The sequence below is a fragment of the Seriola dumerili genome, unplaced genomic scaffold, assembly GCF_002260705.1.
Source record: "Seriola dumerili isolate Sdu_G_001 unplaced genomic scaffold, Sdu_1.0 BDQW01000121.1, whole genome shotgun sequence".
NCBI classification, from domain to species: domain Eukaryota; kingdom Metazoa; phylum Chordata; class Actinopteri; order Carangiformes; family Carangidae; genus Seriola; species Seriola dumerili.
In genome coordinates this window covers 2,876,191-2,894,923 of record NW_019174376.1, presented here as the reverse complement: position 1 = coordinate 2,894,923, position 18,733 = coordinate 2,876,191, and the positions used below count along the sequence as shown (strand labels likewise).

Genomic DNA, 18,733 nt, shown 5'->3' with positions numbered 1-18,733 from the left:
TTATGCCTTACTATAGTATGACGTTTTTATGACTTTTTACTCCTTACTTTACTATGACGTTTTTATGCCTTACTATACTATGACGTTTTTATGACTTTTTATGCCTTACAGTACAATGTCGTTTTTTTTTTTTTTTTTTTAACTTGTTTTATGACTCTATATGCCACTCTATACTATGACGTCTATATGACTTCTTACACCATACTATAATATTACATTTTCATGGCTTTTTATGGATTACTATACTATGACCCTTAATGCCTTACTATACCGTAATGTTTTTTTTGTTTTTTTATGCCATTTTCGTGCCTTTTTATGCCTTACCATACTATGACCTTTTATGCCTTACTATACTATGACTTTTTTTAATGACTTTTTATGCCTTATTACACTGCAACGTTTTCATGACTTTTTATGCCTTACTATACCATGAGTCATATCTATAGTTTAACGTGAATATAAGGTCATAGTTATAGTAAGGCAATAAAAAAGTCATAGTATAGTAAGGCATAAAAATGGACAAGTTTCAATAAGGCAATGAAAGTCTGTCAACAACTCATAGTATCATTAAGCACTTGAAAACGTCATACAAACGTCCACCAGATATGGCATAAAAGTCACATGTATTTCAGGATGGCATAAAAAGTCATAGTATAGTAAGGCAAAAAACAGTTCATAAAAACTTCATGATATATTAATGGTCCATTTAAAAAGTCATAAAGATCGTCATGACTATAATCAGGCATAAAAGGTCATATATAGTAAGGCATAACAAAGTCATAAAAGACACCATAATTAGAATAGGCATAAATAGCTTCATAAAAACATCATATAGTAAAGTAAATGCATTAAAGGTCATAGTATAATATCATAGAAAAGTCATAAAAACTTATCCATGTGCAATATAATAATACAAAGTCTCACAAAACAGTTTCATAGGTATAATAGGATGCGATAAAAACGCGTTTTCACAGTATAAGTAACCGTCACAAAAAGTCATAAAAATGTGTAGTATAATAGGGCATTAAAAAGTCATAAAAATGCACATAATAAAGGCATAAAAAAGTCACTAAAACATCATAGTATATAGGTAAGGCATAAAGAGGTCATAAAAATATCATAGTGTAACAAGGCATTAGAGGTAGAGTATAGTAAGGCATAAAAAGTCCACAAAACATCATAGTATAATAAGCAGCATAAAAAGTTCATCAAAACATCAATATGTATGGTAAGGGGAGCATAAAAGGTCATCGTATAGTAAGGTATGAATCTCATAAAAAGTCGTCATTAGTATCAGTATTACTATGATTATACGTATTATATATATATATATACTATCTATATATATATTACATATATATATCATATATATAATCCAATATAATATAACTATAATCATATATAATATACAGTATCTATATATATATACATTATATACTTAATATTATACATATATATATATATAGTATATATGATACAAGTCACATAATTAATTATATCATATACATAATATACATATAACATTACATATATTACATAAACAATATATATATAGCATATATATATATATACAGTACATATATATAATATCATATATATACTATATATACTTATATATATATATATTTATACGTATATATATACATATATATATACACACACACACACATATACACACACACATTTACACATACACACACATATATAACATGAATATATAATGACATACAATATAAACAGAAATACTCAAATACATGTTTCGATTAGCTAGACATATATATTAATATCATCCAATTTCTAACAGGTTTCATATCTCTACATATATAGGGTATACATATATGATTTTCCTTCAAATGTTCATATATTTCATATATGGAAATTCAACACATATACACACATATACATCCATACATATATTACATTTGTATATGGGCATTCCTGAATATAAATTCAGTTCTTATATTTTAATAAACTGTTTGGCTGACGGTATTAAAAAGCCCATCTCTTTGTTTTAGAGGGATGGTTGTTGTTGTCCCTACCCATGTTGAGACCAAACCTTTTATCTTGCACCACTGGAATTGGCTTTTTCTTTTTATCTTAGCTCCCAGTAACTTAAGTTTTGAAAGGTGCTCTAAAAATAAATATTATTATTATTGTTTTTATTATAAAAGCTACAATTTGACTGATTTTTCATGACTCAAAACCTCATGTCTCCCTGTGTATGAAAATGTATTACAGATGAAACAATCCTGAAATTCCCTTGCTCACGAAACTGCTACCACAATGTGTCATAATGTTTTAGGAAAAAAAGTTTTTATGCCTTTATTTGAGAATTGACAGTAAAGATGTGACAGGTAATGCGAGAAGAGAGATGCAACTAAGGACATTAGCTGGATTTGAAATGGAGACAGTTCAGCGCCTTAAAACTATAAGATTACCAGGAACTCTCAGAAAATCTACTTTTAACACTTATTACTCCTGTGGTGACACATCCTGGACTTTAGATGGCAGTATAACATCTCCGGTAGCTAAAGACTATTAAGTCTGTTTAAATGGGACCTGCTGTAAAAAGACATTTTTGCCAATAATACAGATATACACTTGTACCATGGATGTCCTTCACACCATTTCATCATGTTTTTATGCAATTACCAATTCTACTGAGAAGATAATTGTAATGGAGTGAAAGAAGAACAGCAATGTCATTTTGATCATTTTGATTAATTGGTCTTTTAAAATGTCACATAATCATTATAATTGCCTGTCGCAACTTCTTGGAAATGAAGACTGTCCTGTTTAAGATATTTAATTTTCTAACATAGAAGACCATGAGTAAACCAGCAAATATATGTGAGGAGCTGGAATCAGTGGATATTTGGCATTTTAGCTTCAAAATGACTTAATCATTCACCAAAAATTGATAATAAACTCTGGTAATAAATACATACATAAAACTGCCACCTCATAAGGGATTTAACTTGACTTTGACTAATCATGTAATAACAAGTACTGAGTAATAACGAACTAATAACTAATCAACTAACTAATAACTGGATCAATAAAGTTACTGTATTCCTCTTGTTCTTCCCATCAGCCCCTCTGTGAAGTAACAGATGCTGCTTCATTATATCACCTGTAAGTTCAGAGCACTGATGTGGGTTTATTACATATTCAGCAGTTTAGAGATGACAGTTATTACACTAACTAGCAGACACTGCGTCATCACAGCGCCTGCTCCTCTTTCCTCCTAAACATGAAAGCATTACATCCCATCTAATTATTCTCACTGCTACAGTGAAGAGAAGTAATATAGCACAAGGAGATAACTCCACTTCACACTGAATGACTGACATGGGCTGGTGTATTTATTGCTTTGTGATAACGTCATCTTTTCTATCATTGGACTCAAAAACCAGTAAATTCATTGCTCCCCAAACCTCTGGTTCATAAACACTCAGTGTTCGGAGGGTAAAACACCCAAATCAAACCTGCAACATATTTTAGCTTCATACTTTAGGTTTAATCTCTTTTTTTCCTCAGACAGGAGGGACCTGTAGCAGTTTCTGTTTACAACTAAAACACTGGCAGTGTATGTGTGTGTAATAACATCTATGATACAAAGTTTTAACACCACAGGGAGTGGTGTTTCATGGTAGGGGCAATTATGTTTTGTCTTTGCTTGGTGCTCTGATTCATTCCTGGCTTGAACACAAAAAAACTTCAGGATAACCAAACAAGTCATAACAGTCAGTGAGTCAGTGAAAGGATTATAATAACTTTCTGTCTGCAGTGATGAATAGATGGACAGTTTCTGCTGCTGCATGTGCTGCCTGCATTACAGCGCTGACTGATCTGAGGAGACATTTCCTTATCCAGTGTGTGTTTTTGCTGACAGCTGGGAGGAAGCAGACACATGCACAAGAAGCAGCTGCAGGTCGGGGTCACATTTGGGATGAAATTGTTCCGAATCATGAAGCCGCCTGCTGAGAGCAGTGCGCCCTCTCTCTGCTGGGGAGCTGGTTTAAAACTTGACTCATCTAAGATGTTTGTGTCTGTAAATATTTAGTGTACATTTAGTTTCTGCAGTAATTTTCATAATGCACACATGAATAAATTTGTGATTCTAATGACCAAATTCAGCATGCAACAAATGGAGTAAAAGTTCAAGAGTTTGACAAAAGTCATCAGATCAGACTTGACTGACAACATCAGGTAACAACGCCACAACTGTTGTCAGATTCAAATGTTGCTAAATCCTAATTGGTGCATGGCCGTATATGACACCACCTTTCTCCAGCAGAAAACCGCCCACTTCAAAGCAATAAGAGGAGCAGACACAAAACAGACACTTAAAGAAACGACTGACTATTTGTCACCTGTGTTCCTGCAGAAGTTAGTTAATAAGTTCAATATCATAACAGCATTTGGCAAGAAGGATTAGCTCTTCACATTTTTGGTCTAATTACTAGTGTACACTGTCTACCTGAGGAGCTCTCTCTCTCTCTCTCTCTCTCTCTCTCTCTCTCTCTCTCTCTCTCTCTCGTGAAGTTGAAGTGCTCAGATGATTTATTCATTAGCCCTGTTTCATTGCTTTTGGAATCTGAAATGGATCCACTTCCTCCTCTCTTAGCATTCATCCATCCATCTGGGAAAAATCACCCAACATCAGGCCTGATATTAAAAAACTTCCAGATGACAGAAGCAGGTCAGAGGGCACCAAGTTTTTCCTGACTGTCTTCTAGAGGTCTTCCCTGGACAAGCAGTGAGGACCTGAACAGACTGACTGGATTTTGATTTTATCATGCATGTGGTACGCTATACAGTATGTGACCCCGTGGACTGTACACATACTGTATAATCTCCCTGATCTAATGTCTGCAATATTAGCGCTGATATGTCAGTTCAATACCCAGCCCAAATGTGCATCCTCATGTAAAAACATACACCACAGACTAAAATAAGATCATATTTTCCTTAATGTAAACTAAAAAAAAACAAACAAGCCCATTTCTAAAAACAGACCTCATTTAGTTTCCTTGACATCTTCAGATTGCCGGAGATGCATTGAATGTTTTATATACTGCCTGTGCAACCACTGAGATATGTCAAATATATATTCTGAGGGAGGCACTGATAAACAACTTCCAGATTGGCAGCCTTGTATATGCACCTCTTCCTTCCCTTGCTAACACAGTATTATATCCAGGTCACACAACAAAAGCCCGTGGCTCAGGTGTTTCCTCTCTGACCTCAGTGATGGTGGCCAGGAAACTGTCCCTATACTGCTCGTTTCATGACACATATGCTTTCTTTTAGACACATCCTCCTTAAACTTCCTCCTTCAGTCTTGTGCTGCAACAGTTGCTGCAGGATCTGTTCTATTAGTCTGTAAGTTATGGAATAGAGACATTTCATTTTTCATGCTCTTTGAATAGCCTGAACTATGTGATCTTTCAGCCTCGACTCAAACATTTCCAGATGTTGCAGACTCTCTTTTCCAATCTCGGAGAAATCATTAGAAGCTGCTGTGGACAAATCTACTCCTACATAATAAATGATGCATCCCTCGTTTGAATGAGATTTAGCCTGTCCTGAGAGGCTCCCTCATTGGAGGAAATTGGATGGGCAACGTAAGCGCGCGTCTTGAATGAGAAAATAGCAGAGAGGGGGAAAAAACGGGCTGGACACAGAGCGAGACAGAGAGAGAGAGAGAGAGAGAGAGAGAGACCCACACAGGCATAGACTGAGTCTCCTGACGCAGCCACAAGAAGGACCTCATTATCATTTTTTGGAGTAAACACATTTTCGTCATCAGGAGTTGTTTTTTTTTTTCCTTCTTCTTCTTCTTTTTAATACAGGATTCACGTCATTACGAGCCGCACGCGCATTCCTCAGCAGGATTTGCGCATCTCCAAATCGCAAATTGTTTCTCCCAGCTCTCCAGCAGAGCGCAGTTTTAATGTCTCTACCCGGGAGAAAGCTTTCATAGTCATGCTCGAGCGACGACGCTCCATCTGAGATTCTTGTATTTACAAAAAGGAAAAGGAAAAAAATTTTAAAAAAATGGAACAGCTCTCCAAACCAGAGAGCAAAAATATGGATGCGTGTCTGAGGCGACTGAAGCAAGAACTGGTAGGTTCTGTTGTATCTACTTCTATTATTGCGATCAGCACTGGGCTACTTCATTCATTATTCATTATTTGATCTATTGTAAACATGCAGCGTTTGTAATAGGCAGGCAGACAGAAATATACATTAAACCATAAATTACAGATTATTATAATAAAACCCAATATGTCGCCTTCTTTGCTTTTTCTATGTCCTGACTTCTGTATTCCTGACTATCACTGTTTCAGTTGAAGATGCAGGTGTTATTTTTAGTTTTTTTTTTTTTTAAATCGCATTAATTTGTGTAGGCTGAAAGCTTTGAGCAGACCAGAGGCATGTGTACACATCCTCCTCCTCCTCTCTGTCCACGCATCTGGGACAGATGTTTTAAGCTAAATGAGCTCAAGACAGTCTTCTCCTTCTTCTCATAAGCTGTGTTTTTTTTTAGTCTGGTGGTTGTAGCTAAAGAAATAGTAGATTCACTGAATATTTTTATCTGCTGTTTTTAATGTAATCATGTTTTGCAATAGACTGATGTGAGGTCTGGCTCTCACAGGGGAGTGAGTGAAACTGGCAGTCACAGAGTTTCATCACATTATCATGCCCTAAATGAATTTGTCAGTCTCCCTTATTTAATGTGTTCACATCTCCTCTCCTCTAATAAACACATTTGATTGATGGTAGCAACTTTGGGCTGCCATTTCTCACCCCCTTCTTTGAAATGTAAAAGCAAATGTATATAAGCTGCACCCTCACAATCATTTGGCAGGGACACAGTGTAGACCAATTTTCAAAAGGAGCCTTAACTGGCACAGATTTCAATTGGAATCATCTTCAAAGCAGACACAGATTTTTTCTTTTCTTTCCATCCAGCCACTGGCCCACAGAAAAGCCTCGCATGGCTGCATGTTTTGCAACATGATCTGCTCTGTGACTTCTTGATTCACAGCTCCAAATTAGCCGCACGTCTGTGAAGTGGCACATGAGATTTTAGGGGAGTATAGACGTTGATGCCAGGAGGACATGTTGCGTTATAGCTGCCATATCACAGTTTGGTAACATAATAGAAAAAAGTGCCGTGCCATGCCGGGGATCAAAACAGGAGAACGGCGAGCAGATGCCGGTTAAAAAGCCAAGGCAGTCCCCCTCCTGCACAGGACCATGTGGGATGCAATCTGTTGTTCAGAAAAACGAGAGGTGTCTATGCCAAGGCTGTCACTTTTCTTTCCACTGTGACAGATTCTCATCCAGTGCTCACTGGAGAGTGGTAAACCGGCTCCATCTGCAACACGCAGATCACAAACATCTAACAACCGACTTGCAGCTGCGAGGCTGAGTCGAGGAGCTCTTCAGTATCACTTGTAACTGTGCTTCAAAGACTGTGATGTCGTTTTAAAAAGGATCATATGAGTTCTTGTGCATATCTTGGACCATTTACTAGAAATTCACTACATAAACGCTACATAAGATTTGAGAGGGCCCCCCCCCCCCCCAGGCATCCACTGGTTTCCATTCATTGCTTTACTGTTTGAAAATCAATTAGTAGACTCTTGAACATTGCTTGAGTTGTGTGATACATCACACTCAATATCAAGTCTGCATTTATTTTTGTCAAAGTTACATTATTGTGCATTATAATGATTGATTTGATCGTTCATCATACAGGAAGGCTTCTGCAACTCTGGACTGTTGTCTCGATATTCAGTGTGATGACTACAAGCCATTTTCAAACATCCCAATAATCTCACTAAACTACCATTTCATTTTACTTCTTTATTATATATAGTCTGACATATGTTTGTGTTATCCGTTTTCAGCTGGGAAGGGTTGTTATTTTGATTTAACCAATCAGCAGTGAGTGACAAATCCATCCAGCCAATGTCAAAAAATCTGCAGTAATTCTATTTAGGTGGAAGTGAATAAGTGAAACCAGGCGAAGTGTCAACTCTTGTATCTGAAAAACTGAAAGCAACCTAAGCTGGTATTGTCCTGTAATGTGTTGTATCGTCTGTAGTATTACTGAAATGTGAGTGTGGCATTCAAGGCCTGGGTAAAAGTCACGTAAATTACAACTGTAAACTCAATGCCCCACATCAGACTCCATAAAGATCCCAGTGCACCATCAGCTCTAAAAGAAAAAAGGAGTGCCATACGAACGTGTGAACACTGTGTCAGATGGGGGGGGGGTTCACTCTGTGTGTGGTAGTGTCAGGTCACATTTGAACATTTGACCCTCGACCTGACCAGATCTGGGGGCTATTTGTCGTTACTGCTGACCACATCCAACACAGCAGTGACACTTAAACTCAAACCTGCCAGATTAGTTTTCAAGTGAGGAATGTATCATCGCTTTCCGTTTTTTTTACTTATGTTTAACAGAAAACAGTGTTTGCCAACAGGCTGTTAGCTTCCATTTGTTCATTTCAAAAGCACTTCAAGACTCCACAGAAATCCAGAGGCTTGTGTATGATGGCAACAATGAAATATTTTTAATCTCATGCATGACTCATCAATCCAACAGACAGAAAAAGAGTCCTTCCTGCCAGCTTGTAAGTCGGAGATACAAACACTGACATGCTTTTGACTCATCTTCCTTAAATGTTGGGTTCACACCTGCTTAACAGCGTCATCCCAGACACTAAAGCATAAATCAGAGCTTTTGATATCATCACCTCTGAAGCTGATTTCACATGCATCACACTCCTTTATCCCTCTCACACCCGAGGCAAGTTTCAAACATGTCTGTCACCTTGGAATTCACCGTAAGCCGGCAAACATGAGGTCAGGGAATCGGAGAAAAATACACACAAGTGCCAAACTTATAGTGTGTGAAGAGCTCGTAACGTTGAATATTCTTTGTTACCTTTAGGGGCGTTGGGTTAGAAACCTGTACACAACACAAAGCAGTGTAGTGGTTTAACTTTAAGCTCGTTTGTTTTGTGTCTCCCTCATGGCTCCTGTTCTCCAACCTGCCCTTCCTTCCCCTCGGCTAAAATTGGCCCAACTCTTAGTGGCAGCTGTGGGGTTTTGCGTGGGCCATCATTGTGTTTGATTTTAGAACCACAAACCTTATACAAAGGCTCTTTTTCATTAAGGCACCACACACATAACCTGTTAAATCATGGCTCACGGAATGGAAAAATGAAATCATTGCCTCGGACAACAAAGTGCAGATTTATTTCGGGGATATTGTTCCTAGAAACAGCAGAGTGGTTAAATCTGCTGCTGTAACTACATGTGACCCCCTCTGGTCTAAGATCAAATCCCATAGCTCCCCTCCTCTGTTTGCCTTCACTGGGAGAAAAATATGTGAATTATTTCTCATGGGTATTGCTTTCACTGAGGTGTAGATCAATATTGTGCTGTCCACTGTCGTCGTATCTTTGGGGCCTTCAAATTACATTTCGTTTTAACATTTTTGGTTTGTCTGTCGCAAAAAGAAGCTGGACATGTTTAAAATTTAATACTGAAAAGAGAGAATATTACCAAATTATCGTTGCATAAAGTTGTTGTGGTGAACATGTTATCATACAGATGTCTATTTACACACCCAGCAAACACATAGCAAATGTTAGCATTATTTTGGAGTCCTTTTTCCCGTGACCTGACAAATGTAAGTTCAGTATTCACTGTCCTTTTATTTCTGTTTTGGTCTCCACTAACTCTAGTCATGAACTTTGTCTTGTTTGGCATGGGTCAGGCAGCTTACAGTAGGTTAATCCAAGCTTTGTTTATGAAAACAGCTTCAAGATGCGACTGGAAACAATCAATGAGACGAAGGTGAGAGTGAACCACAACAATAAAGCCACGGGCCGTAAAACCAAAGCAACGGGCTGAGAGACAATACAACACTAGGTAGAGCAGAGTGGATTTGAATGATAATTCTGTGGGTTCGTCACTACAAGCACACGCCTTTTTCACAGGACGCCTAGTCATTTGATCCACTGTTAGAATAAAATATTGATGGGTGCAGCTTCAAATCTATGGAGGCCCATTTGCTTCCATTATATTTATACCGCATCACCTGCATACAGTACAACATTCAAATTCCAAAATGCTCTGTATTACACTCTGAACAACTGTACATAACTTTCCATATTCATGAGTGTGCTATAATATAATGTGCTAAAGCTGCTGCAGGCCCATTCACTACAAATATAACGCTGAACTCGAGCCCATTCCTCATGACAGCTTACAGCAATCGCACACATTTTCTTCATGAAAATGCTTCTGTGAATTTTACACTCTTTATGATGTTAGATTAAGAAGGGGGCGTATCTGCAAAATTAACGTCACACTTGATGTTACAACTGTGGGCTAGAGAATTGGCCTAGCACTTTCACTGCCCACACACAAGGTGCTGACGTCAACTGCTGTGTTATCAAACATCTATCTAACGATTATTGCTTCCAGAGAGGATTTACAGCCGGGAAGACAACAGATTGGGTCCCAGACTGTCTTCCAAATATCATCTGCCAAAGATGATGATGTGGATCCTAATCATCCTGCATCTCCCACGGCAGCATCATTTTCTTGATGGCATAAATGAGCTCTTGCAGGAAATAAGCAATTAAACCACCTCCCATCTCTCAAAAGGCCATCAGGGAGTCTTTGCTGGGCAGCACGTCCATAGAAACAGTGATAGATTTGGTTAAAATATTTTTGGTTTTAAAGAGACAGTTCGCCCAAGGTTCCATTCCCATTTCCACTTTCTTCTTGCAGATAGTTTTGGATTCTATTTGCCAGGTTTTTCAGATACTCGTCTCGTCATGCAACAGCATCACCTCTTACAGTGTCCTCATTACTCTGGACAATGCACAGGAATCACTGACATGAGTTTTTATAAGAACTATTTCTATGGTAGAAAGTACTTCCCGCAAAAACTGGTCACTTCGAGGTCTGTGGATTATCCAGAGTGACTAGGGGACAGCATTTCTCAAGAGATTCCTTGGACTTAAATCCATATTGGACATTTTTGCACCTCAAAATTTATGTCGGACACCAATGCTCAGTACAAGTGGAAGACGTAGTGTGCCCTTTATGTAATGAGCTTGAAAGTAAGGGTGTGGAGGTGGATGTAGGTCGTCAGACTTTTATGCTAAAAGCCAGAGTTTGTGTTCCATCATAATTACTTTTGCTTTTTTAATTAACTGTAACTTGATTTTTTTCTCATTCTCAGTAATACTAATGTCATTCTTGTCTGGCAATAGGGTTTCAAAATCTAAAAAAAAAAAAAATCAACATTTCATAAGGCGTGGGTGAGAAAATGTTTTTGGAAATTACTTAAATTAATTACTTACTTACTTAAATCCCATTTTCTGTGAGGATCCGTTATATAGTTAAAATACATGAGAGACATATTCAAACTACAGTCAGTCTGAGTCAGTGCAAGCAGCATATTAAATAATATAAGTGCAAAATTACAAAAGACTTTACAACAACTTTGACATGACCAAATACAAGAGGTTTTCACACTTCTTCTACTGAACGTGACCCAGAGTACACTGGGACCAAACAGAGTCACCATATAAGCTTTTTTTCCATCAAAGAGGCATTCATTGCTGTGTGCACAGTAATTCATTTCTTTCAGTGAATGCTGCGCAGCTTTATTGCCCTCTCGATCATGACCCCAGGGTTGTCCACAGCAGTCTGTGGCGTGTCCAGCAGTTAAGTCACAGAGACCTTCTCTGTATCCCCCCGGACAGAGACCCCCAGTCCTGTCCTTGACCCATACAGCCCACCATTCATTTTTAATTAGGGGTGGAGGGAGGGTGGAGTACACCATAGCTGTTGCTGCTGCTGGCCAGCTCCTTCTAAACAGGAAGACCTTTTGGGTCTGATAACCTTGGTCTCACCATTTCCTCCCCCCCTCCAGCCAATAACAAATAAACAACAACAGTGAATAGCCTGTAGTTTACCGCCAGAACAGAGCAGTGGCTTGTTTTTCATTTTTGTTTGTGCTTTTATTTTCCACCTAATAATCCAGTTAATGTATATGAGTGAGCACAACATGCATGCGCACACATCCATGCCTTAAAAAAACACACACAATGACTTCATTGAAGAGAGGCACGTCTGGACATGTGTGTGGATTTGTGAGCTCAGTGTGTTTGCACAGTGGATATTTTTCCCAACATAAGTGAAGGAGGAGAGCTCGATCTCAACAGACAGCAGAGGAAAAGCATTGATTTATTTATACTTTGTGGTATTTAATTCACTTGCATGCATATTGAATGGCCTCTGGACGCATCTTCATACTAGATGGATCATGACATGAGGATGTAAAATAAAGAATTACCAATCGACTGATTTTTTTTTTTTTTTTTTTTTTAATTAAAATGGCCAGAACTCTTTAATAAGCCTCCACTCAGTATTAATTCAAGACTGCCAGCCATTGTTCTTTAACTTTGAAGCATTCAGCACTTAATTGGCAATTATGTCTGGTTGGCTGGCATCACTGCAGCCAGAAGAAGAAGAAGAGGAAGTGGGTGGGGGGTTGAAAGGGCAGAATCTGGGCAGTCCTTGTTTGTCTTCCTTTCATTCATTCAGCAGATTTTCACTTGGCTAGCTTTTTTTAAAACCATCTTTTTTATAGATATACACGCTTGATGGATTAAATGGCTGGAACACTTGGAGGCTTTGGTTCAAAAAGAAGATTTAAGTAAACTTCACAAGGCTGGGTTAATGATGCCAGTCTTTCTGGGCAGTACAGCAATTCCCTGCAGCCCCAGTTTCATCCCAGTTCTCTTATTAAATTAGATTAGACAGACATTTCTTTTTTCTCATCTCCTTTTCTTCTGGTTAAGACCTTAAGGTGCTTGTGTGGGTCCCATCCGGTCTGCATCCTCTGTGTCTTTGTCCTAACGAAGCCCTCAGCTGATTCACACATTGTAAAAGTGAGACATCTCAGGATGAACAACATCTGTGTCTCAACCAGGAACTGCCGCGGGACGTTATTTAAAAGTCACTTTCAGCATCCTGAGTAGAAGGCAGAATGAAGGTTGAAAAGGCTGACATATTTGGGCCACAAAGTTCAGCCTTGAAATGGCAGTCGTGGAGTGCCTGGAGTTAGTTGGCATGGTTAAGGTGGAATAATAGGCTCTAGTTTACTACTGTTCCTCTGTTTGTTCCCCAGGGCGTAATATGAATTATTAATGTTGCCTTAGAATAGAAATGCCGGTAAACAACTCAGTGTGTTTTAAATAACCAGGAGGAATGCCTGCGTTTTGGGGATAATGGAAAAGTTGCATGTGAGTGCTAAATTAGGGTGTTTTTGGTTAGCATGTGCAAACAGGTGCGGCCTTTCAGAATGCATGAAAATGGTCTGCTTAGGAGATAATATTTCAAAAACAAATTTAATACATATAAGTGGTACAGATTTCAGCAGCAGCGCAGAGTGCGGTAATCCCTCAGCTGATCCCTGCACAAACTTTACTGAAGCCACACGTCTCCATCCGAAGATGTAACGACAATAACACAAATCCACACTCATCTTGTCTTCAGACTTGTTGACCTTTGATGTACAGGAAAGTAAACCATAATTATGCGCTCTTTCCCAGCCTCTCCCAGGACACAGCCAATTATAGCTAATGAAGTCAGCCATATGTGGAAGGCACAAAGACAAGAGACAACCTGATTGTGCTAATTACATGAACCTTCACTGCCTAATTTAGCGAGCCAAGGGGAAGCTCAGAGGCTTTTGTTCCCAGCATGTGCACTGATGGGTTTATTATCTGATCTTAGAGGCTACTAACGCCCCCATGCACCTATTCAGCCATATGTTAGTGATGAGCAAAGTGTTTAACCCAGAGGTTTAATGTTAATAATGCACGGTATTGGAAAAATTTCAAGGTACTTTCAGGCAGATGTAAAAATGGCCTTTGGCTATATAGCGCTGAAACAGTCAGTTAACAGATAATTAATCATCAACAATTTAGATGATCAATTAAGTAATTTATCAAGGAAGAATGCCAAACATTCTCTGGTGCCAGCCTTTCACAATAACAGATTTTCTGCTTTTCTTTTTTTCATATCATTGTAATTTTAATATATTTAAGTTTAAAACTGTTGGTCAGTCACCTTGGGTTATGATTCATTGTGATGGGCACATTTTATAGATTAAATCTAATCCAAGAAAATAATCAAAATTGGTTGTGGTCCTAGTATATAAGAAAGTGTCACTGTTCTTTTTTTTTTTACAAAGTTATTTATTTTAGAACAAGACTATAAGTCTAAAGGGTTGCTAATGGTTCTGTTAGGCTGTACTTTAGGCTATATGGTAACATGCTAACACACTCTCAACAACAATGCTAACATGCTGATGTTTAGTGGGTATAATATTTACCATGCTCACCATCTTAGTTCACTGTGTTAGCATGTTAACCTTTGCCAGATAGCCCTAAACACAAACTACAGCTGAGGTTGATGGGAATATCATTAATTTTTTTGATATATTTTGGTCATGAACCAAATTATGGGACAAACTAAAAATTTTGACTCGATGACGATTCTATGTGAAAACATAAGCGTAAAAGTCATCCTCTGGGGAACAGGAATGATTGTTCAACATATCATGAGAAATTTCTGTCTGCACCAAAATGTTGGACCAACCAATAGACAAAAAGGGGCCACTGTTAGAGCCACATGGGTCCTGACTCAGAAAAGTCAACATCTAACTATAGAAGTCAATATGTAGGGGGTTGTATTGTTATTCATTACATTTGCCTGTTTTCCCAGTATATGCTTATTCTCCAACAACACTTCCTGCTCTCACGGTGCTTTTAGTAGTCCTTGTTTATGATGCTATACTGCCAGTTGTTCTACACAGCTACTTTTCCCACCCGGGGGGTCAACACAGTCACTGCTCCCCCAAGATTAAGTATCACAGCCTGTTACACCTACCCCCCTCCTATGTTCTTATGGTGTCATTCATAATTGAATCCATCAACAGTTTTCCCTTCGACATCTAAACATATGGTGAGGGATCCCCCCCCCCGCCCCGCCCGCCATCAACCCTCTTCCCCCTCCATCCCTACTCATCCGGATGACTCTCACCGCCCCCTCTCACTATCTCCCCGTCATTGTTCAGTCCCTTTTCGCCTGAGTGAGGCCCACCCCCCAACCCACCCCCCACCATTTGGGGATTACAGTCTAGACGGGCAGCACTGATTGGCTGTCACACCCAGCTGTGTCCCCCAATTGGAGAGAGATACATATAGGGGCAGTCAGACTGATCCGTTTGAAAGGTGAGAGACAGTGACAGGCTGGCAGAGGTGCAGACTAACAACAACAGAGAGACAGACAGGGATATCTATACCTACTGCTTTGTGACTGTAGAAGGTAAGGGGTGGGTTTTTATCATATACTTGTTTAATAGAATGAGCTGGAGTTCCTGTCAGTTGAAAGACATGTTTTTATTGTTTTTTTCCAGGGGTTATTTATTGCTATAGAACTCAAATCAAATAGCTGTTCTCGCAATAGAAGCAAATTTTGTTTGCATTAAAATGCATTCATGTTTAGTTGACAGTTATCATTTAGGTGCTGTGGTGTAACCGATCCTGACTGTCAGTTTGATGTATATGAAAAACACATTGCAGTCTGCTGTGGGTGTGCTTCATGAAGTTTCTCATCAACCTTTTCCAACACACTCACGTTTTTTTTGTTTTTTTTTTTAATTCCTGACATGCTTTCTCTCGTCTCCACTGTTATTTAAAAATCATGAATCAGTCGCTACCTTTGCCAATGTGTGCATGATAAAAGATAAACTTGTTTCAAAAGAGCAGAGTCAAAGTCTGGGTCACGTTGGCAATGATTCAGGCCTGCAAGTTAAGACACAGGTCAGGATGCTGCCTCTGGGCTTTCCTTCTGCCCTCAGGAGAAGACGGTTAGTCAGGTCACGTGACACAGGCTCTTAAAGAGATGAGAGCGGAAAGAGAGAGGAGGAGGAGTAGGAGGAAGATAAAAGCAGAGTGTGTGATTACTGCTGCACAGAAGGAAGTAAGAGTGAAGACAAAGAGCTCGGAGGAGAAAGCAAATATGAGATAATACAAAAGTGGAAGGATACAAAAAGAGAAATTGAAATAGAAAGAGTAGAAGAGTGAGGAAGAAAAAAAAACAGCAAGCTTGTCTGTTGTACAGCTGTCATGGGTTGGATCCTCTCTCATACGCAGGCCATATGGGACCCAGGCCTGTCATCCAAAACTAGGTCACATGACCCATAATCAAACAAGGTGCGCAGCCTGAAACGCACAAGAGAAGAGCACAAAGTCTCACCGACACAGAGACAAAAAGCAGGTCTATTATTGTGATGTGATAGATATATTTAATGCTTCTGATACCGTCAGTTGATGGTGTGTAATTTGGATTTGTGCTGGTGCTGAGCTAAATGATGAACAAGAGGAGGGGACAGTGAGGAAATCAGTCTTTGATGGATGAGATGGGAGCTGCAAGAGTGAAATGAATGAAATTATGTTGCCGTTAAGCAGAACTGGACATTTGCTGATTTCTGACTCATCTTCATCTCTTTATTGTTTTCTCTGTCTCCCTGCAGCTGTCTATGAAAGAAGCCGGGGATGGCCTCCACGCTCAGATGAATTCAATGATGGGAGCCCTCCAGGAACTCAAGCTCCTTCAGGTTCAGACAGCGCTAGAAAACCTTGACATTTCAGGTCGGCCCATTAACCGAGGGATCCCACATCCTGCTACGCCAGCTCCTCCGGACGCATCAGCAGCTGCAGCAGCTTCAGCTTCAGAAAAGGATCACGGGTCCTGCTTTAACCAAATCCTGCCAGTGGAACCCAGTCCGAGCCCAATGTCAAGTCCACAGCCGTCTTTGGCGAGTAGAAACACCTTCAGCCGAGATGACAACAGCCCATCTCGAAACAGAAGCAGCCTGAGAACCTCGTCTTCCTCGGCGTCCAGTCTGGAGAGTGAGAGCGAAGGGACCTCAAGAACTGCAAGAAGTGAGAACGACCTTGAGTCAATACCCAGGAGGTGGTCAGGATACACCGCCCCTCAGGTGGACTTCTATGGACCAATGGTGGGAAACCCTCCACCGGAGCCCTACCCTCAGACGCAGGCCCCCCACCGTGCTCAGGTGGTGGACCTGCCTGGCATCCTGTATAGCCTCTCCAGAGAGGGTCCTTCACTGGACAGCGACTACTCCCAGGACAGCACAGATGACGCAAGCGACTGGACCTCTTCACTCATGAGTCGCAGCCGCAACCGTCAACCCTTGGTACTGGGCGACAACGTCTTCGCCGACCTGGTGGGCAACTGGCTGGACCTGCCCGAGGTAGAGAGGGAGGAGGTGGAAGAAGAGGAGAGGAGGAAGAGGAGAGAGGAGAGGATGGCAGATGGAGGAGTGGACAGACCGGACACCCCAGCTCACCCTCTCCGTCTCAGCCGCTCACAGGAGATCTGCAGGAAGTTCTCGCTGACCACAAACATCTTCAAGAAGTTCCTGCGCAGCGTCCGGCCCGACAGGGACAAGCTGCTCAAGGAGAGGCCCGGTTGGATGGCTCCTGAGCTGCCAGAGGGCGACCTCTTCAAAAGGCCCAAGAAACTGGTTCCTAAAAGTTCAAAGGGCAGCTTCTACCTGCCATTCTGGGCAAATGGACAGCAGGGCAAAGGCAGGCCGTGTCTATCTGAAGCAGAAAGGAACCAACAGCACCATCAACACCATCAGCAAAACTTCCCCCAGTTCCACCAGCAACCATTTGCAGGGATTTATTTAGACAGGAGACAGCCAGAGACTGGTCTGGAGAAAATGCAGCCCTTGTTTGACTACAACACAGCTGTGTGGGTCTGACAGTGAGTCTCAGGCCAACAGCCCGCCAGTGATGCCAGACTGAGTGAGTGACAGGTGCTGGGGGATTTGGAGGGGAGTGAATGAATGAATGCACGAACGAATGACTGAGAGGCTTGGATACAGTTATCTTCCAAAAATGAACCGATACACCCGCAACACGATTCTCCTGCGACTGAGAGATTATCAGGGCAACATTTTGTCTGACAATCCTAGAAACCGAAACCTTGTTTGCCGTGTGTGTCTGGGCTTGTGAGTGTGTGCTGGAGAGTGTCTGAGACATAGTTAAAGAGAGAGTTTTTTTGAGGATTTATGCTGCAGGTTTTTGTATTATTCTAATGTCTTTATGCGTGTATGCATGTATGACTGGTTTCTCTGGTTGTCTTAAAAGACGGTACTTAAAAAAAAAAAAAAAGGACACATTTCTCAGAATGTCACCACCATTGCAGCTCTTTATAAAAAACATGCACAGGCTTTTTCACCTCTATGCTACAGGACATACTCTCATATCTCACTTCTTTGCATCTATGAATAGAAATCCCAACTGTTGGATTGCATGGTTACCGTTTTTATAAGTGATGCTACAAACAGCTGTTACCGAATGCACTGCCACTAAACACAGTCATAAGCTCCCTTTTGTTTCCAACACCGGAAACTCAGGTTTAATTGAACCCATCGGCCTCATTCACCTCGCTCAGGGAATGAATGCAACACAGGAGGAAACTCTGAGACACTGCCACATTTAAATGGGATTTATATACAGTTTAGACAAGTCTCCTCATCGCATTTCATCTAGTAATAATTAACAGCAATACAGTG

General features: G+C 40.2%; 1 protein-coding gene across 1 annotated transcript; it reads left to right on the top strand.

The window, feature by feature from the left end:
• The first annotated feature begins 5,900 nt into the window (after positions 1-5,900).
• On the top strand, positions 5,901-18,329 carry fam212b (family with sequence similarity 212 member B). The gene is made up of 2 exons (XM_022748331.1): positions 5,901-6,132; positions 16,658-18,329. Exons 1-2 carry the CDS (start codon positions 6,064-6,066, stop codon positions 17,915-17,917), a joined length of 1,329 nt encoding a protein of 442 aa, XP_022604052.1. The 5' UTR covers positions 5,901-6,063; the 3' UTR covers positions 17,918-18,329.
• The last annotated feature ends 404 nt before the right edge of the window (positions 18,330-18,733 follow it).

What these genes read in the sequence shown, in the direction of transcription:
- fam212b (XM_022748331.1), top strand. Translation starts at nt 6,064, where the DNA reads ATGGAACAGCTCTCCAAACCAGAGAGCAAAAATATGGATGCGTGTCTG. An exon ending in GGCGACTGAAGCAAGAACTG is followed by an intron (nt 6,133 to 16,657) that starts GTAGGTTCTGTT and finishes GTCTCCCTGCAG; the next exon opens with CTGTCTATGAAAGAAGCCGG.